Source organism: Oncorhynchus masou, chromosome 3, assembly GCF_036934945.1.
Source record: "Oncorhynchus masou masou isolate Uvic2021 chromosome 3, UVic_Omas_1.1, whole genome shotgun sequence".
NCBI classification, from domain to species: Eukaryota; Metazoa; Chordata; class Actinopteri; order Salmoniformes; family Salmonidae; genus Oncorhynchus; species Oncorhynchus masou.
This window is the reverse complement of record NC_088214.1, coordinates 8,343,298-8,364,742: the sequence shown is the minus strand read 5'-3', so window position 1 is coordinate 8,364,742 and position 21,445 is coordinate 8,343,298. Positions and strand designations below refer to the sequence as shown.

The 21,445-nt window shown below is 45.5% G+C and overlaps 1 protein-coding gene across 1 annotated transcript in view; it reads right to left on the bottom strand.

Moving 5' to 3' along the window:
• LOC135509425 (insulin receptor-like) overlaps positions 1-21,445 on the bottom strand; it is a 157,083-nt gene that overhangs the window by 94,501 nt on the left and 41,137 nt on the right. Inside the window, exon 2 of the mRNA XM_064930075.1 lies at positions 10,941-11,504. Coding sequence (XP_064786147.1) covers positions 10,941-11,504 — 564 coding nt within the window. The remainder of the gene's footprint in view (positions 1-10,940; positions 11,505-21,445) is intronic.

Genomic DNA, 21,445 nt, shown 5'->3' with positions numbered 1-21,445 from the left:
CGATCCCAGAGAGGTTAACTTCTTGCGACTATCAAACCCGGATCCGGGAGCGTAATCATAGCCTCAAACTAATTAGCATAACGCAGCGGACATAAATCTTCCTACAAAATCTTCCTATTCATGAAAATCACAAATTAAATATATTGAGACACAGCTTAGCCTTCTGTTAATCACACTGTCATCTCAGATTTTCAAAATATGCTTTACAGCCAACGCTAGACAAGCATTTGTGTAAATGTATCATGGCATAATGCTATGCTAGGCTCTGCTGGCAGCAGGCAACATTTTCACAAAAAATAAGAAAAGCAATCAAATTAAATCATTTACCTTTGAAGAACTTTGGATGTTTTCACTCAGGAGACTCCCAGTTAGATAGCAAATGTTCCTTTTTTCCAAAAATATTATTTTTGTAGGTGAAATAGCTCCCGTTTGTTCGTTACGTTTGGCTGAGAAATCGACCGGAAAATAGTCACTACAACGGCAAACTTTTTACCAAATTAACTCCATAATATCGACAGAAACATGGCAAACGTTGTTTAGAATCAATCCTCAAGGTGTTTTTCACATAACAATTCGATAATATATCCGTCGGGACAATTGGTTTCTCATTAGAAGCGATTGGAAAAATGGCTACTTGTGTACTTTACGCAAGATTATCTGCGGGAGCCATCATGTGACCACTTGCTAAATGTGGTCCCTTACGGCTATTCTTCAACATAAATGCGTAAAAAGATGCTGTAGACACCTTGGGGAGAAAACGTAAGCTCATTCGTAGCCCATTCACAGCCATATAAGGAGTCATTGGCATGAGGCGGTGTCAAAAAATGCGTCACTTCCTGATTGGATTTTTATCTGGGTTTCGCCTGTAACATCAGTTCTGTTGCACTCACAGACAATATCTTTGCAGTTTTGGAAACGTCAGAGTGTTTTCTTCCCAAAGCTGTCAATTATATGCATAGTCGATCGAGCATCTTTTCGTCACAAAATATCTTGATTAAAACGGGAACTTTTTTTATCCAAAAATGAAAATACTGCCCCCTAGTTACAAAAAGGTTAAGCCCTGGAATTTGGGGAATTTTGCTTAAATTCATTTAAAAAAGTTAGCTTATATCAATTAATGGAATTGCAACCCTCTGCATGCACAGTGCACTCTTCCATCACATGTACAGCTGATTCTCATGATCTTGCACACTAATGAGATGCTATTGAGCCCACACTACTACACTGTCTGAGCCAAGGACGACATACTGGATGGGGTGAATATATTTTATGACATGGTTTTTGTTAAGTAGTAAATAGTAGCCTACAGCAAAGTGTGTTTAAATCATTTGCAACTTCTTAACAATTTCTGCTAGTTAGTTTTTGCTACCATATGGGTTTTAGCTTGCTTGAGCCTGCTAACTGATAGAATAATGTGTATGTTTAAGATAATGACTAAAGTATTCCACCCTGAAACTGTATAACTGTGTGAAATGTGTTTGAATCATAAGAATATAATCTGATGAGGTGTGTAGCTTGGTTAGAATTATAATTAGGGCATTGAATTATTTTGTAGCTATGCAAGCAGGGAGCAACTGTGAGAAGATATTTTTTTCCCACTACCCCCATACATAGTTATCGTGCCTGTCTAAGCAGGGAGTAGCCTATGATAAGAAATTGTGTGTGTATGTGTGTATAAAAAGACTGGCTCTGTATTTGAGGGGCAGAACGCCCTCTGAATAAAGTATTGATCTATTGCAGAATCTGAGACTTTGTCTAATTCTTCATTAACCAGAGCCTTACAACCTCTGGGATTTGGTCAAAGCTTGAGTGATAGTTGAGTTAAACCATTGAGATAGCAAAATTCTTGTGACACTAACTGATGTGTGTTAATTCACCCGTTTCCCTACATGTTTCATTTTAAAACATTTATCTTACAAAGGAGTTGTTTAATTTAACTGCTTAACTATTTATCTGTACATGGAATTGTATTTGTTTTTATACACATTTTTTTCTAATCTTTACAGGAAAATGCCACGGGCACAATCTGATGTGTGGAGACGTTTCACTGCAGCTGAGTACATCTGCAAATACTGTGCCAAATCATATGTGAAGAATGCAACAAAGATGCAGAGTCATCTGGCCAAGTGCATAAAGTTCCCTCAGCGCTCAGAACAAGCAACCTCTAACAATAGTCTCTCTACTTCTATTTGAGGTGAAAATCAGACACCTTATTGATAGTAACAGCTCACGGTCCTCCTGGAATCAGAAGTTTTTTTGTCTCAATGGAGGAACATAGTCAGAGGAATGCTGATGAATGTCTTGATCGAGATGTGTATGCAACTGGTTCACCAGTTCACCAGGCAATGTGTATTAGAAGAGATTTCTGAATGTTCTTCGCCCAGCATACACCCCTCCAACCAGACATGCTTTATCTACTCATTTGCTGGATGCAGAGTTCAACAGAGTTCAAGTGAAGGTCAAGCAAATCATAAAGCAGACTGTATTGCAATCATCTCTGATGGGTGGTCGAATGTTCGTGGGAAAGGAATAATTAACTACATCCTCTCCAACCCTCAACCAGTATTCTACAAGAGTACAGACACGAGGGACAACAGACACACCGGCGTCTACATTGCAGATGAGCTGAAGGCCATCATCAATGACCTTGGACCACAGAAGGTACTTGCACTGGTGATAGACAATGCTGCGAACATGAAGGCTGCTTGGTCTAAAGTGGAGGAGTCCTACCCTCACATCACATCCATTGGCTGTGCTGCTCATGCATTGAATCTGCTCCTCAAGGACATCATGGCACTGAAAACAATGGATACACTCTACAAGAGAGCCAAGGAAATGGTTAGGTATGTGAAGGCTCATCAAGTTATAGCAGCAATCTACCTCACCAAGCAAAGTGAGAAGAATAAGAGCACCACATTGACACTGCCCATCAACACCCGTTGGGGGTGGTGTTGTCATCGTGTTTGACAGTCTCCTGGAGGGATAGGAGTCTCTCCAAGAAATGGCCATATCACAGTCTGCCGATATGGACAGCCCCATCAAGAGGATCCTCCTGGATGATGTATTTTGGGAGAGAGTGGTTAGCAGCCTGAAACCTATAGCAGCAGCCATTGGACGGATAGAGGGAGATAATGCCATCCTGTCTGATGTTCAGACTCTGCTTGCAGATGTAAGAGAATAAATCAGTACTGCCCTGACCACTTCACTGTTGCTCCAAGCAGAGGAAACTGCTGTCAAATACATCAAAAACCATGAATACTCCTGCCTGAAGCCCATACAGGCCGCAGCGTACATGTTGGACCCCAAGTATGCTTGCAAGAGCATCCTGTCTGGTGCAGAGATCAACAAGGACTATGGTGTCATCACGACTGTGTCTCGCCACCTTGGCCTGGATGAGGGCAAGGTTCTTGGCAGTCTGGCGAAGTACACTTCCAAGCAAGAGCTTTGGGATGGAGATGCAATACGGCAGTCGTGCCAACGTATCTCATCAGCCACCTGGTGGAAGGGGCTTTGTGGATCTGAGTGTCTTTCCCCTGTTGCCTCCATTATCCTCCAAATCCCACCAACATCAGCCGCCTCAGAGCGCAACTGGTCCTTGTTTGGGAACACACACACCAAAGCACAGAAAGGCTGACCAATACAAGGGTTGAAAAATCGGTGGCATCTGGGCAAATTTTGGGCTTTGTGAGCCTGACAACGAGCCATCCTCAACAAGGTTGGAAAGTGACAGTGAAGATGAAGCCTCAGTCATGTTCAAGATGTGGACATCCAGAGAGAAGACATGGAAGCCTGAGAGGAAGACAACCAAAGCTTTAGTTTCTAGACTTATCATTTTACAGATGCATGTTGAAAACGTTTTTGGAAGATGTGATGGATCATTGGGGATCATTCAATATTCCCTTTCTTTTGTTGTTCAGTGGAGTCATCTCATGTGAAGAGGCAATTTATTTAATTAAAGTATAATTCGTAACTAAATTGTTTTTTAAAATTTATTTTGGAAGGATTTAATAATTTGCAATTATGTCTACTTATGATAAGGTAAAAGGTTTATGTTTGTCTCCATATGATATGGTAGATATATCCAATGCAAAAAACATCTACATTTAAATGGTATTAATATTAATTCCCATATATTCCCGTTAATTCCCATATTAATTCCCATATATTCCCAATTCCCACGGAAAGTTTCCACCTCTGAATATTACGCAAAATGTACAACCCTAATTGCACCCTATTCCCTATTTATGCACTACGTTAGCACCCTATTCAGTGCACTACTTTATTTTAAATGAACATATCCCACCACCAGTCTGTACGCAATCTAGAGTCTGTGGTTCCTTATTAACCTTGACTTCACCTATGTTTGGTTTCAGCTGTTTGAATAAATAGTAGCAAACTGCCTCAGTAGTGAGTCAGGCTCTGTGGTCTTGTGGTGTCGACCCTGTGGTTTCAGGCCTGCTTTCACTAAAGCATGAAAAGATATGTTAAGCACCAGGTCTAACCACACAACATGGAGGGAGGACAGCCAGAGAGGAGAGAGAAAGAGGCATGCCCTTGTGCCCTGCTCAGATATTGAGCTCATTCAGACATCCATTGACTAGCTCATCATAACACTAGCCTATGAGCCCTAATCAAAATTATACCAAGAGACTGGTCATAACAACAATAGGCGTTAAACAGCAAAACACAACTCAATCTTGAGACGTAGTTCATTCATATTTACAGTAGAAGGTCATGGCTGAAAGGACACAGAGACAGAGAGAAGAAACGTGTTCCAAGGAGCGCAGTACCCAACATTCAGTCTGCATGGTCAATTCAGCAGATGCAACGAGATGTTGATGTAAACAATGCTGCTTTCCACTTTGCTTCTTTAAATAAATCCACAAGCATTCTATAATTACACTATTAGCTTGTGTATCTTACAGTCTGCAAATAGCTAGTTTGTCTTTTCTTAGCAAGTTGTGGCTAAAATAAAGACCTAGATCAGCATGTTGTTTGTGCAATAGTATCATCTAAACCAACGAGGATTAGGCGAAGCATGAATTTATTAGCTAAATGAAGTAAGAGAAAACATTTATCATAGCCCAAGATTATAGAATTGGCCTAGGAAACACTGATCAACACTTTGGTCCCTATCCTTTCACAATAACTCCTCCCTGGCCTTTTCATTCGTTGTCATGTCAAACACTGTATTCAAAAGTAATGCAACCGCTGTGTCAGATTTCAAAAAAGCTTTACCGAAAAAGCACACCATGCAATAATCTGAGTACAGCGCTCAGAAAACAAATCAAGCCATACAGATGTCCGCCATGTTGTGGAGTCAAAAGAAGTCAGAAATAACATAAATATTCACTTACCTTCGATGATCTTCATCAGACGGCCTACAGGGAGGAGGTGAGGGCCCTCGGAGTGTGGTGTCAGGAAAATAACCTCACACTCAACGTCAACAAAACTAAGGAGATGATTGTGGACTTCAGGAAACAGCAGAGGGAACACCCCCTATCCACATCGATGGAACAGTAGTGGAGAGGGTAGTAAGTTAAGTTCCTCGGCATACACATCACAGATAAACTGAATTGGTCCACCCACACAGACAGCATCGTGAAGAAGGCACAGCAGCGCCTCTTCAACCTCAGGAGGCTGAAGAAATTCGGCTTGTCACCAAAAGCACTCACAAACTTCTACAGATGCACAATCGAGAGCATCCTGGCGGGCTGTATCACCGCCTGGTACGGCAACTGCTCCGCCCACAACCGTAAGGCTCTCCAGAGGGTAGTGAGGTCTGCACAACGCATCACCGGGGGCAAACTATCTGCCCTCCAGGACACCTACACCACCCGATGTTACAGGAAGGCCATAAAGATCATCAAGGACAACAACCACCCGAGCCACTGCCTGTTCACCCCGCTATCATCCAGAAGGCGAGGTCAGTACAGGTGCATCAAAGCTGGGACCAAGAGACTGAAAAACAGCTTCTATCTCAAGGCCATCAGACTGTTGAACAGCCACCACTAACATTGAGTGGCTGCTGCCAACACACTGACTCAACTCCAGCCACTTTAATAATGGGAATTGATGGGAAATGATGTAAAATATATCACTAGGCACTTTATACAATGCTACCTAATATAATGTTTACATACCCTACATTATTCATCTCATATGTATACGTATATACTGTACTCTATATCATCTACTGCATCTTTATGTAATACATGTATCACTAGCCACTTTAACTATGCCATTTTGTTTACATACTCATCTCATATGTATATACTGTACTCGATACCATCTACTGTATCTTGCCTATGCCGCTCTGTACCATCACTCATTCATATATCTTTATGTACATATTCTTTATCCCCTTACACTTGTGTATAAGACAGTAGTTTTGGAATTGTTAGTTAGATTACTTGTTGGTTATTACTGCATTGTCGGAACTAGAAGCACAAGCATTTCGCTACACTCGCATTAACATCTGCTAACCATGTGTATGTGACAAATAAAATGTTATTTGATTTGAATGCACTCCCAGGAATCCCAGTTCCACAATAAATGTTTGATTTGTTCAATAAAGCATATAATTTAAGTCCAAATAGCTCCTTTTGTTCGCGCGTTTAGTACACAATCCAAACTCACGACGCACGGGCAGGTCCAGGCAAAGGTTCAGACGAAAAGTCATATGACAGTTCGTAAAAACATGTCAAACGAAGTATAGAATCAATCTTTCAGATGTTTTTAACATTAATCTTTAATAATGTTCCAACTGGAGAATTCCTTTGTATGAAGAAGTGCGATGAAACGCAGCTACCTCTCCCGTGAGCGCGTGGTCAGCTCATGGCACTCTGCCAGACCTCTGACTCATTCAGCTCCCATTCCCCCCTCCTTCACAGTAGAAGCATAAAACAAGGTTCTAAAGACTGTTGACATCTAGTGGAAGCCTTAAGAAGTGCAATATGACCACAAACACTGTATATTCGATAGGCAATGAGTTGAAAAACTACAAACCTCAGATTTCCCACTTCCTGGTTGGATTTTTTTCTCAGGTTATTGCCTGCCATATGAGTTCTGTTATACTCACAGACATCATTCAAACAGTTTTAGAAACTTCAGAGTAGAGTGTTTTCTATCCAAATCTACTAATAATGCATATATGCATATATTAGCAACTGGGCCTGAGTAGCAGGCAGTTTACTCTGGGCACCTTATTCATCCAAGCTACTCAATACTGCCCCCAGCCATAAGAAGTTTAAACAGTATAATACATCAGAATGGACAAAGCCCCACTGAAATCACTTATAATGTATGTGTTGCCACCCTAGGGTGATGAGCTACTCATAAAGCACATTTAGAACTTTTATTATCCAAAAGCATTAAAAAAACATCAAACATATTGTGATATGATATTTTGGCCATATCGCCCAGCCCTAGTTAGACCTTTACGTTACATTATTCGCTTTCAGTTCAGGCTGAAAGCGGATTTGCTGACAGGCCGACAGTGTTAATCCTGGTTTTACAGCAAACTCACTTCAGAAGGAGAAACTGCCTCAGCAGCAGGCAGGAGTACATGTTCCAAATGGAACCCTATGGAGCGTGGTCAAAAGGAGTACATGTTCCAAATGGAGCCCTATGGAGCGTGGTCAAAAGGAGTACATGTTCCAAATGGAACCTTATGGAGCGTGGTCAAAAGGAGTACATGTTCCAAATGGAACCCTATGGAGCGTGGTCAAAAGGAGTACATGTTCCAAATGGAACCCTATGGAGCGTGGTCAAAAGGAGTACATGTTCCAAATGGAACCCTTTGGAGCGTGGTCAAAATGAGTACATGTTCCAAATGGAACCCTATGGAGCGTGGTCAAAATGAGTACATGTTCCAAATGGAACCCTATGGAGCGTGGTGAAAAGGAGTACATGTTCCAAATGGAACCCTATGGAGCGTGGTCAAAAGGAGTACATGTTCCAAATGGAACCCTATGGAGCGTGGTCAAAAGGAGTACATGTTCCAAATGGAACCCTATGGAGCGTGGTCAAAAGGAGTACATGTTCCAAATGGAACCCTATGGAGCGTGGTCAAAAGGAGTACATGTTCCAAATGGTACCCTATGGAGCGTGGTCAAAAGGAGTACATGTTCCAAATGGAACCCTTTGGAGTGTGGTCAAAAGGAGTACATGTTCCAAATGGAACCCTATGGAGCGTGGTCAAAGGAGTACATGTTCCAAATGGAACCCTTTGGAGTGTGGTCAAAAGGAGTACATGTTCCAAATGGAACCCTATGGAGCGTGGTCAAAAGGAGTACATGTTCCAAATGGAACCCTTTGGAGCGTGGTCAAAAGGAGTACATGTTCCAAATGGAACCCTATGGAGCGTGGTCAAAAGGAGTACATGTTCCAAATGGAACCCTATGGAGCGTGGTCAAAAGGAGTACATGTTCCAAATGGTACGCTATGGAGCGTGGTCAAAAGGAGTACATGTTCCAAATGGAACCCTATGGAGCGTGGTCAAAAGGAGTACATGTTCCAAATGGAACCCTTTGGAGCGTGGTCAAAAGTAGTGCACTATGTATAGAGGCAATAGAGTGCAATTTGGGAGGCAATGAAGGTTTCTCAGGTTCAGTAGCTACTAGTCTGTCAGCCTGTCTACACTCAGGAAATGACATCAACACCTGTGTGTGTTTGTGCATCTCTAGACTCCACTACAGAGTCTCTGTACAGGTCATGTCTGACTAGACTCCACTACAGAGTCTCTGTACAGGTCATGTCTGACTAGACTCCACTACAGAGTCTCTGTACAGGTCATGTCTGACTAGACTCCACTACAGAGTCTCTGTACAGGTCATGTCTGACTAGACTCCACTACAGAGTCTCTGTACAGGTCATGTCTGACTAGACTCCACTACAGAGTCTCTGTACAGGTCATGTCTGACTAGACTCCACTACAGAGTCTCTGTACAGGTCATGTCTGACTAGACTAGACTCCACTACAGAGTCTCTGTACAGGTCATGTCTGACTAGACTCCACTACAGAGTCTCTGTACAGGTCATGTCTGACTAGACTCCACTACAGTCTCTCTGCACAGGTCATGTCTGACTAGACTGAGACAACAACACTCTCAGGTCTAGTAGAGCACACAGACAGACAGAGATACAGTGTGTGTTCCTTGGCAAGACCACAGCAGCATTGCCTGTCTGTCAGAAGCACACACACACACACCTCACTTTCCAACAACTCTTCTCTGTAATCTGACTTCCCTGGAGACTGGGTCTCTGATTATTAAGTGACATCACTGTAAACCCGAGTAGTTTGTGTTCCCTCCCTCTCTCCCTCTCCCTCCCTCTCTCTCCCGCTCCCTCCCCCTCTCCCTCTCTCCCTCCCCCTCTCCCTCCCTCCCTCCCCCTCTCTCCCGCTCCCCTCCCTCTCTCTCTCTCCCGCTCCCTCCCCCTCCCGCTCCCTCCCCCTCTCTCCCGCTCTCTCCCCCTCCCTCTCTCTCCCGCTCCCTCTCCCTCCCTCTCTCTCTCTCCCTCCCCTCCCTCTCTCTCTCTCTCCCTCCCCCTCCCTCTCTCTCTCTCTCCCCCTCCCTCTCTCTCCCCGCTCCCTCTCCTCCCTCTCTCTCTCTCTCCCTCCCCCCCTCCCTCTCTCTCTCTCTCCCCCCTCCCTCTCTCTCCCCCTCCCTCTCCCTCCCTCTCTCCTCCTCCCCTCCCTCCCTCTCTCTCCCCCTCCCTCTCTCTCCCTCTCCCCTCCCCCTCTCTCTCCCGCTCCCTCCCCCTCCCTCTCTCTCCCGCTCCCTCCCCTCCCTCTCTCTCCCTCCCCCTCTCTCTCTCTCCCGCTCCCTTCCCCTCCCTCCCTCCCTCCCTCTCCCCTCTCCCTCCCTCTCTCCCGCTCCCTCCCTCTCTCCCGCTCCCTCTCCCTCCCGCTCCCTCTCTCTCCCGCTCCCTCCCTCCCTCTCTCTCCCCCGCTCCCCCTCTCTCTCACCCTCTCCACCTCTCTCTCACCCTCTCTCCCCCGCTCACCCTCTCTCCCCCGCTCCCCCCTCTCTCTCTCTCTCTCCCCCCCCCCCTCTCTCTCTCTCTCTCTCCCCCCTCTCCCCTCCCTCCCGCTCCCTCCCTCTCTCTCCTGCTCCCACCCCCTCTCCCTCCCTCTCTCTCCCGCTCCCTCCCTCTCCCACCCCCTCTCCCTCCCTCTCCCTCCCGCTCCCCCGCTCCCTCCCACTCTCTCCCGCTCCCTCCCACTCTCTCCCGCTCCCTCTCCCACCCGCTCCCTCTCCCACCCGCTCCCTCTCTCTCCCGCCGCTCCCTCTCTCCCGCTCCCCCTCTCTCTCTCCCTCTCCCCCTCTCTCACCCTCTCCCCCCTCCCTCCCCCGCTCACCCTCTCTCCCCCCTCACCCTCTCTCCCCCTCTCTCACCTCTCTCTCCCCCCCTCTCCCTCTCCCCCCTCTCTCTCCCCCCCTCTCTCTCTCCCTCTCTCTCCCCCCTCTCTCTCTCCCCCCCCCCCTCTCTCTCTCCCCTCTCTCTCCCCCCTCTCTCTCCCCCTCCCCCCTCTCTCTCCCCCCTCTCTCTCTCTCTCCCCCTCAATCAGATACATTCACTGATATACTTTCACTTATAAATAGCACAACACGGAAGGAGAAGCAAAATCAACATGGTGCCTGACTACTACACAAACATAAATAACCTGACACATTAAAACCAGTGGAAGCCCTGTGCACAGCAAGTTATGGCAGGGACAACAGAGCATCGAAAAACATGGAAATAACTGCAGAAAAGGAAGACAACAACCGCAAGGTCAATCATCATCTTTCCTAGTGTGCAATTTTTACATGCATTTAAAGACACTCCCACCATCATCTCCCCTCGTAAACAAAAAAGGCCTTCTGACCTCAATGGAACTTCCAGGATAAATACATTTTAAAAATATATAATAATAAAAGAACCCAGTGTCTTACTTCTCTGGCAGTGCTTGTGCGTCCAGCAACGTTCGTTGAAGTTCCCATTGATGGTGGTCTGTTGACAGGTAGCCTTCCCCTTGGCCAGCGCCCCGGGACACACGTCCCCGCACTCCCTGTCATTCTTATTTGACACAATATAGTTGTCCTCCACCGTGTCCAGGATCTTGGACCAGTCCAGGGTGGAGAGGTAGCAGAGGTCCGGGTTCTTCTCGATCCTCACCGCTCCTCGGGTGATGTTCATCAGGCTATGGAGACCGATATCCCGGAGCTGCAGCATTTCAAAGAAGACCAGAGCGTAGTTGAAGAACAGGTTGTTACCTCGGATCACGGTGAGGTTGGGGAAGAGGTCTTTGAGACTCTCCATACCGTAGACCCTGAACAGGAGCAGAAAGTCTGTGACCACGGTCAGTTTTGGGTAACTGACACCCCTGAAGTCCTCGGGCTTGGTCTTGAACATGAGGATGATTTTCAGGTGGCCCTCGATGACCGTGCAGTTCTCCAGGGAGCGCAGGTTGGTCACGTTGTTCCGGATGTCCTTACTGGAGCAGATCCCATTGGAGACTTCAGGGGAAGAGACAAACAAACGGATTAGAGACGGAACTTAGTTAAGGACAGCATACCAAAAATAAATCGTCTAATTCAAGACATTTTTTGGTGTGATGTCCATCTAATTTCTATGGACTTTATTAAACAGTATTCAACAACCAACCACTTTAGAGGAATAACCAGAATGAGCACATGATCTATTATCCTATTCATGTAAAGTTATTCTTTTGGGGGTTAATTAATTAATGATCAGTTAGGGCTCTGCTAATATACGTCTCAGAGTTCAGCTTTTTACAAAGGACATTCAACCTACACTGGAGTTTAACCAACATTAGGAACACCTTCCTAGTACTGGGTTACACCCCCTATTGCCTTCGGAACAGTCTCAACTCTTTGGGGGCATGGACTCTACAAGGTGTCGAAAGCGTTCCACAGGGACGCTGGCATATATTGATTCAATGCTTCCCACAGTTAAATTAGCTGGATGTCTTTTGGGTGATGGACCGTTCATGATACACACAGGAAACTGTTGCTCGTAGAAAAACCCAGCAGCTTTGCAGTTCTTGACACAAACTGGTGCGCCTGGCACCTACTACCATACCCTGTATAAAAAGCACTTAGATATTTTGTCTTGGCCATTCACCCTCTGAATGACACACGTACACAATCCGTCTCAATTGTCTCAAGGCTTAACAATCCTTCTTTAACCCGTCTTCTCCCCTTCATCTAAGGTGGTTGAAGTGGATTTAACAAGTGACATCGATAAGGGATCATATCTTTCACCTGGTGAGTCTGTCATGGAAAGAGCAGATAGATAGATAGATAGATAGATAGATAGATAGATAGATAGATAGATAGATAGATAGATAGATAGATAGATAGATATAAACAAACTACGGTAGGCTATCGTTTATTTTTCTTACTACAGCCTACCAAGTTCATTAAACAAATCTTTACAGGACCTACTTTAACATACATTCAACCTCAGTCATTAACATTAACATTAACATTTGACTTATTTCAATACCACTTTATTTATCCCTTCAGGGGAAATAATTGTGTTGTAGTGAATGGTGAATGAATTAGCATAATTAACATAATTAAGAACCCCATCAGCCTGACTATCAGTAACTTAAGCAGATTACCGAGAAGATATTTATATCTTGGCAAGTTGGCGATCATTTCTACAAATGGGAAACGATTCCCAACTGACTACCATTGATAAACGTTTAAATAGACAGTGTATTCATGAATACCAAGGGAGGCCGGGCTTCCCAAAATATTTGACCAATAAAAATGAATAAAATAATTTCTCATTCGTCAATTCGTCTTTTCAGTCAATTCGCAAGTGGCTGAATCTCACTCGAGAAACCATCACTTGCGAACGAAACAGCGCCCCCTTGTCTCAGTATGTGTAGCACATGTATCTGATGCTGTCTGGACAGGGAAACAGCGCCCCTCTGTCTCGGTATGTGTAGCTCATGTATCTGATGCTGTCTGGACAGGGAAACAGCGCCCCCTCTGTCTCGGAATGTGTAGCACATGTATCTGATGCTGTCTGGACAGGGAAACAGCGCCCCCTTGTCTCAGTATGTGTAGCTCATGTATCTGATGCTGTCTGGACAGGGAAACAGCGCCCCCTCTGTCTCGGAATGTGTAGCACATGTATCTGATGCTGTCTGGACAGGGAAACAGCGCCCCCTTGTCTCAGTATGTGTAGCGCATGTGTCTGATGCTGTCTGGACAGGGAAACAGCGCCCCCTCTGTCTCAGTAGGTGTAGCTCATGTATCTGATGCTGTCTGGACAAAAAGAGTATAACATATTGTTGCCGTAGCATTTGATTGATTGATGCCAGCAAGAATTTGGTCTCCCTTGATAAATATATATATATATATATATTAAAAAGAATTAGCCAATCAGCGTTGAGCTGAGCTCAACTGTGGGTTGTCCTGGTGCAGAAAAACACCACCCAAGGGAGGCCAGTTTGGATTTGGCTTCAGATCAATCTAATAAATTCCTAAGCAAAACTTTTTCATAAAAAAGTTTCTGGTCTGCTTGTGTTGATGTCCTGCAGTAGCTAGCTTGCTAAATAGACCCTTTCCTAAGCCTTGGATGGAGATATCAGGTAACGTGCAACCTAACCCTGGCCCTGATATGCAATGTCTCCAAACCCCCTCTGATTTTAAATCAAGATCTGGTTTTGGTATTTTTCATTTAAATCTCGTCAAAAATGGATGGGATTAGGATTTGGGCTAAATCAACTGATGCTGATGTAATTGTGTTTTCTGAAACCTGGCTCAGCAAGTCTGTTTTTGATAAGGATATTTGTATAAGTGGTTACAATGTTTATCGCACTGATCGAGTTAAGGTGGGGGTGTGGCTATATATGTAAAAACTAAATTCCCTGTAAGTGTTGCAAAGTCTGAAACTATTTGTAAACAGTTGGAATTTCTTGCTTTGAATATTGAGGTTTCAAAGGGCCTCTCTATGAATATAACTGTGGGGTTTCAAAACTGTGGCCTCTCTATAACTGTGATTGGCTGTTATAGACCCCCCTCTGCTCTCTATAACTGTGATTGGCTGTTATAGACCCCCCTCTGCTCTCTATAACTGTGATTGGCTGTTATAGACCCCCCCTCTGCTCTCGGTGATGCATTTTCTTCTCTGATTAACCTTATGTCTAAACTTCTTTCCAGTGAAATGATCTTGATTGGTGATCTCAACTGGTGTTGGTTATTAAAGCCGGTGTCTGATGATTTAAAAATGTTTTGTAATTCTATGAATCTTACCCAGTTGATTAACTCACCCACTCGCCCAAATCTTAAATGCCCAAATCAATCTACCCTGATTGATTTGATATTGACAAAATGTTCCACATAAATATTCTGCGGTTGGTGTTTGTGGTTAATGATGTAAGTGACCTTTGTGCTGCTGTTGCTGTTAGAAATACTAAGGTTCCTAAGACAAACCCACGTTTTATTCATAAGAGAAATTTGAAGTGTTTTAATGAGCAGGCTTTCCTTCATGATTGGTTTTATTTTGACTGGCGTTCAGCTCGTCTACAAATAGGTGGAGTCAACATTTGTTTTACTTACACACACACACACACACACACACACACCAGTACAATGGACAACCACATGATACTGTATTTATCAACATTGATTGGACTAAATTGTTTTTGGTATCTTTAAGTTTGTTTTCAGTGTATTAAACAAAGCATGTATCGCCCTGTTGATTTGATGTTGAAATGGTGCTGGAATAGCAGAGGCAGGGCTCCTGTTGTCTTTGTGCTGACTCACGGTAACTCTGTGGTTCTAAATCACTAGTTGTTTAGTAACCTCTCGAAAACATGAACTTGCTTGACCATACCGCAGCTGATACAACTGTTTGTTGCAGGCAATATTTGCTTTGTGGACTTCACCAAACAGATGTGGCTCTCCGGTTTTGTGATGAAACAAAAAGGTAGGTGTCGTTGAATTTATCCCGCCACTGTGTTGTCACGGCCTTATTGGATATTACAGTGACATATGAAGAAATGGGTTATAGAACAAACCACACAATTATGACAACATAGGTTGGAATATGGCTTTGTTACTGGCTTGGCTTCCTCATTGAATTTACACACGCATCCCGACTGACAATAGATACAGCTAATTCATGAGATGGTTGTACAATACGCTTGGCATAGTTCAGAGAAAGAGAGTTGCACACAGCGAATTGTGTAATATTTGGTCATCTTAAAATTGCAAAACCAGTTTTGGGGTAAAGAAAAAAATAAAAAAATTAGACAAAAGGCCTAGAATCAAAATAGACCAGAAAGTTTGAGATAATAAATTTAATCACAGCAAAATGTGGTTGTGTCTTGATTTGATTAAACCTATGCCTCTGACATTGGTTCAGTAACCATATATCTGTCTGTTACCAAAGACATGCTTTTACCCACATTATAACATACAGCGCCATTGATGGCTGTTATCACCTACATTCTAGTATTAAGTGCTGTCATTGGTTGTTGCCCACATTCTATTCTAATACGGAAGTTAGCGCTGTCATCAGTCACTCTTATTTGGTACGTGGGCTGAGGCTGTAACTTCTGTAACTAAATCAATACATGAGCTAAACACTTTAATCTCACTATCCCAGATCTAAAATCTCAAGTAATTTGGTCAGATGGTCAATTTGTGTTACGTAGGTCTGTCCAAAAGGGATTATGCAGGTTTTTATCTTCAACAATTTGCCTGGAAACTCACGATACAATATTATCACAATACTTAGGTGTCAATTACAAGCATCAGTCAATCTGTAAGAGCCTTTTTCCAAAATTACTAATAGCAGTTCTGAGCAATTAAAAAAAAAAAGTTGATTTAATTGTTTTATTGTTGGACATCAGACTATCCTCTCAGCTATGTGTGTACTGTACCTGGGGTCAACTGGTCAGTCAGGTGTGTGATAGGTGAAGGTGCGAGCGAGCATGTTTATTTATTTAACTAGGCAAGTCAGTTAAGAACAAATTCTTATTTACAATGAGTGACGACCAAAAGCCAAAAGTCCTGCGGGGACGGGGCCTGGGATTAAAACAAATCAATACAATGTAAATAAAGGACAAAACATACATCACAACAAGACACAACACTACATAAAGAGACACCTGAGATGACATCATAGCAAGGCAGCAACACATAACATAGCATGGTAGCAGCACAAAACATGGTACAGACATTGGGCAAAGTCAACAGCACAAAGGTCAAGAAGGTAGAGACGACAATACATCATACAAAGCAGCCTGTCAGTAAGAGTGTCCATGATTGAGTCTTTGAATGAAGAGATTGAGATAAAACTGTCCAGTTTGAGTGTTTGTTGCAGCTCATTCCAGTCGCTAGCTGCAGCGAACTGAAAAGAGGAGCGACCCAGGGATGTGTGTGCTTTGGGGACCTTATACAGAATGGCAGACTGGCAGAACGGGTGTTGTATGTGGAGGATGAGGGCTGCAGTAGATATCTCAGATAGGGGGTAGTGAGGCCTAACAGGGTTTTATAAATAAGCATCAACCATTGTGTCTTGCAACGGGTATACAGGCGTGGCCAAAGGTTTTGAGAATGACACAAATATTAATTTTCACAAAGTCTGCTGCCTCAGTTTGTATGATGGCAATTTGCATATACTCCAGAATGTTATGAAGAGTGATCAGATGAATTGCAATTAATTACAAAGTCACTCTTTGCCATGCAAATGAACTGAATCCCCCCAAAACATTTCCACTGCATTTCAGCCCTGCCAGAAAAGGACCAGCTGACATCATGTCAGTGATTCTCTCATTAACACAGGTGTGAGTGTTGACAAGGACAAGGCTGGAGATCACTCTGTTATGCTGATTGAGTTTGAATAACAGACTGGAAGCTTCAAAAGGAGGGTGGTGCTTGGAATCATTGTTCTTCCTCTGTCAAACATGGTTACCTGCAAGGAAACACGTGTCGTCATCATTACTTTGCACAAAAACGGCTTCACAGGCAAGGATATTGCTGCCAGTAAGATTGATTTAGGTGCAACCATTTATCGGATCATCAAGAACTTCAAGGAGAGCGGTTCAATTGTTGTGACGAAGGTCCAGCAAGCGCCAGGACCGTCTCCTAAAGTTGATTCAGCTGTGGGATCAGGGCACCACCAGTACAGAGCTTGCTCACGAATGGCAGCAGGCAGGTGTGAGTGCATCTGCACTCACAGTGAGACGAAGACTTTGAGGATGGCCTGGTGTCAAGAAGGGCAGCAAAGGAGCCACTTCTCTCCAGGAAAAACATCAGGGACAGACTGATATTTTGCAAAAGGTACAGGGATTGGACTGCTGAGGACTGGGGTAAAGTAATTTTCTCTGACGAATCCCCTTTCCGATTGTTTGGGGCATCCGTAAAAAAGCTTGTCTGGAGAAGACAAGGAGAGCGCTACCATCAGTCCTATGTCATGCCAACAGTAAAGCATCCTGAGACCATTCATGTGTGGGGTTGCTTCTCAGCCAAGGGAGTGGGCTCCCTCACAATTTTGCCTAAGAACACAGCCATCAATGAAGAAGGGTACCAACACATCCACCAAGAGCAACTTCTCCCAACCATCCAGGAACAGTTTGGTGCCGAACAATGCCTTTTCCAGCATGATGGAACATCTTGCCAAAAGGCAAAAGTGATAACTATGTGGCTCGGGGAACAAAACACTGATTTTTGTGTCCATGGCCAGGAAACTCCCCAGACCTTAATCCCATTGAGAACTTGTGGTCAATCCTCAAGAGGAGGGTGGACAAACAAAACCCCACAAATTCTGACCAACTCCAAGCATTGATTATGCAAGAATGGGCTGCCATCAGTCAGGATGTGGCCCAGAAGTTAATTAACAGCATGCCAGGGCGGATTGCAGAGGTCTTGAAAAAGAAGGGTCAACATAGCAAATATTGACTCTTTGCATCAACTTCATGTAATTCTCAATAAAAGATTTTGGCACTTATGAAATGCTTGTAATTATACTTCGGTATTCCATAGTAACGTCTGTCAAAGATATCTATATAGACACTGAAGCAGGAAACTAGCAAACAAATTTGGCAGCATACTGGTCAGTGAGGTGTGTGATACAGTAGGTGAAGGGGCCAACATACTGGTCAGTCAGGTGTGTGATACAGTAGGTGAAGGGGCCAACATACTGGTCAGTCAGGTGTGTGATACAGTAGGTGAAGGGGCCAACATACTGGTCAGTCAGGTGTGTGAAACAGTAGGTGAAGGGGCCAGCATAATGGTCAGTCAGGTGTGTGATAGGTGAAGGGGCCAGCATACTGGTCAGTCAGGTGTGTGAAACAGTAGGTGAAGGGGCCAGCATACTGGTCAGTCAGGTGTGTGATAGGTGAAGGGGCCAGCATACTGGCCAGCCAGGTGTGTGATACAGTAGGTGAAGGGGCCAGCATACTGGTTAGTCAGGTGTGTGAAACAGTAGGTGAAGGGGCCAGCATACTGGTCAGTCAGGTGTGTGATACAGTAGGTGATGGGGCCAGCCAGGTGTGTGATACGGTAGGTGAAGGGGCCAGCATACTGGTCAGTCAGGTGTGTGATACAGTAGGTGATGGGGCCAGCCAGGTGTGTGATACAGTAGGTGAAGGGGCCAGCATACTGGTCAGTCAGGTGTGTGACACAGTAGGTGAAGGGGCCAGCATACTGGTCAGACAGGTGTGTGATAGGTGAAGGGGCCAGCATACTGGTCAGTCAGGTGTGTGATAGGTGAAGGGGCCAGCATACTGGTCAGTCAGGTGTGTGATAGGTGAAGGGGCCAGCATACTGGTCAGTCAGGTGTGTGATACAGTAGGTGAAGGGGCCAGCCAGGTGTGTGATACGGTGAAGGGGCCAGCATACAGTCAGGTGTGTGATACAGTAGGTGAAGGGGCCAGCATACTGGTCAGTCAGGTGTGTGATACAGTAGGTGAAGGGGCCAGCCAGGTGTGTGATACGGTGAAGGGGCCAGCATACTGGTCAGTCAGGTGTATGATACAGTAGGTGAAGGGGCCAGCATACTGGTCAGTCAGGTGTGTGATAGGTGAAGGGACCAACATACTGGTCAGTCAGGTGTGTGATACAGTAGGTGAAGGGGCCAGCATACTGGACAGACAGGTGTGTGATAGGTGAAGGGGCCAGCATTCTGGTCAGTCAGGTGTGTGAAACAGTAGGTGAAGGGGCCAGCATACTGGTCAGTCAGGTGTGTGATAAGGGGCCAGAATAGGTGAAGGGGCCAGCATACTGGTCAGTCAGGTGTGTGATAGGTGAAGGGGCCAGCATACTGGTCAGTCAGGTGTGTGATAGGTGAAGGGGCCAGCATACTGGTCAGTCAGGGGTGTGATACAGTAGGTGAAGGGGCCAGCATACTGGTCAGTCAGGTGTGTGATAGGTGAAGGGGCCAGCATACTGGTCAGCCAGGTGTGTGATAGGTGAAGGGGCCAGCATACTGGTCAGTCAGGTGTGTGATAGGTGAAGGGGCCAGCATACTGGTCAGTCAGGTGTGTGATAGGTGAAGGGGCCAGCATACTGGTCAGCCAGGTGTGTGATAGGTGAAGGGGCCAGCATACTGGTCAGTCAGGTGTGTGATAGGTGAAGGGGCCAGCATACTGGCCAGCCAGGTGTGTGATACAGTAGGTGAAGGGGCCAGCATACTGGTCAGTCAGGTGTGTGAAACAGTAGGTGAAGGGGCCAGCATACTGGTCAGTCAGGTGTGTGATACAGTAGGTGATGGGGCCAGCCAGGTGTGTGAGGTGAAGGGGCCAGCATACTGGTCAGTCAGGTGTGTGACACAGTAGGTGAAGGGGCCAGCATACTGGTCAGACAGGTGTGTGATAGGTGAAGGGACCAGTAGGTGAAGGTGAAGGGGCCAGCATACTGGTCAGTCAGGTGTGTGATACAGTAGGTGAAGGGGCCAGCCAGGTGTGTGATACAGTAGGTGAAGGGGCCAGCATACTGGTCAGTCAGGTGTGTGACACAGTAGGTGAAGGGGCCAGCATACTGGTCAGACAGGTGTGTGATAGGTGAAGGGACCAGCATACTGGTCAGTCAGGTGTGTGATAGGTGAAGGGGCCAGCATACTGGTCAGCCAGGTGTGTGATAGGTGAAGGGGCCAGCATACTGGTCAGCCAGGTGTGTGATAAACTGTGAAGGGGCCAGCATACTGGTCCAGTCAGGTGAGATGGATGACACAGGGAGGGACAGCATACTGGTCAGTCAGTAGGTGAAGGGGCCAGCTGTGAAAGGGGCCAGCATACTGGTCAGTCAGGTGTATGATACAGTAGGTGAAGGGGCCAGCATACTGGTCAGTCAGGTGTGTGATACAGTAGGTGAAGGGGCCAGCATACTGGTCAGTCAGGGTGTGATCCCATACTGGTCAGTCAGGTGTGTGATAGGTGAAGGGCCAGCATACTGGTCAACAGTAGTGTGATACAGTAGTGGGGGCAGCATACTGGACAGACAGGTGTGTGATAGGTGAAGGGGCCAGCATACTGGTCCCAGGTGTGTGATAGGTGAAGGGGCCAGTCATACTGGTCAGCCAGGTGTGTGATACAGTAGTTGAAGGGGCCAGCATACTGGTCAGTCAGGTGTGTGATACAGTAGGTGAAGGGGCCAGCATACTGGTCAGTCAGGTGTGTGATAGGTGAAGGGGCCAGCATACTGGTCAGTCAGGTGTGTGATACAATAGGTGAAGGGGCCAGCATACTGGTCAGTCAGGTGTGTGATCAGAACTGAAGGCCAGCATACTGGTCAGTCAGGTGTGTGATACAGTAGGTGAAGGGGCCAGATACCTGGTCAGTCTAGGTAGTGTGAAGGGGCCAGATACTGGTCAGTCAGGGTGAAGGGGCCAGCATACTGGTCAGTCAGGTGTGGATCAATAGGTGAAGGGGCCAGTATACTGGTCAGTCAGGTGTGTGATACAATAGGTGAAGGGGCCAGCATACTGGTCAGTCAGGTGTGTGATACAATAGGTGAAGGGGCCAGTATACTGGTCAGTCAGGTGTGTGATACAATAGGTGAAGGGGCCAGCATACTGGTCAGTCAGGTGTCTATATTGTGGCAGTAGGTGAAGGGGCCAGAATACTGGTCAGTCAGGTGTATGGCTCACCTGTGAAGGGGCCAGATATCAGTCATGTGTGATCCAGTAGGTGAAGGGGCTGTACCAGAATCTGTGATTGTGAAGGGGCCACCTGTCAGGTGTGTGATACAGTAGGTGAATCTGTGATACATACTGGTCAGTCAGGTGTGTGATAGTGAAGGGGCCAGCATACCAGAAGTCTGTGTGACACTGTGTGCTCACCTGGTCCAGGTGTGTGATCCAGCATATATTGTGGCTCACCTGGCCAGTATAGAATCTGGTCAGTCATTGTGATACCTAGGTACCAGACCCAGCATACTGGTCAGGCTCAGGTGTGTAGTAGAATCTTTATGAA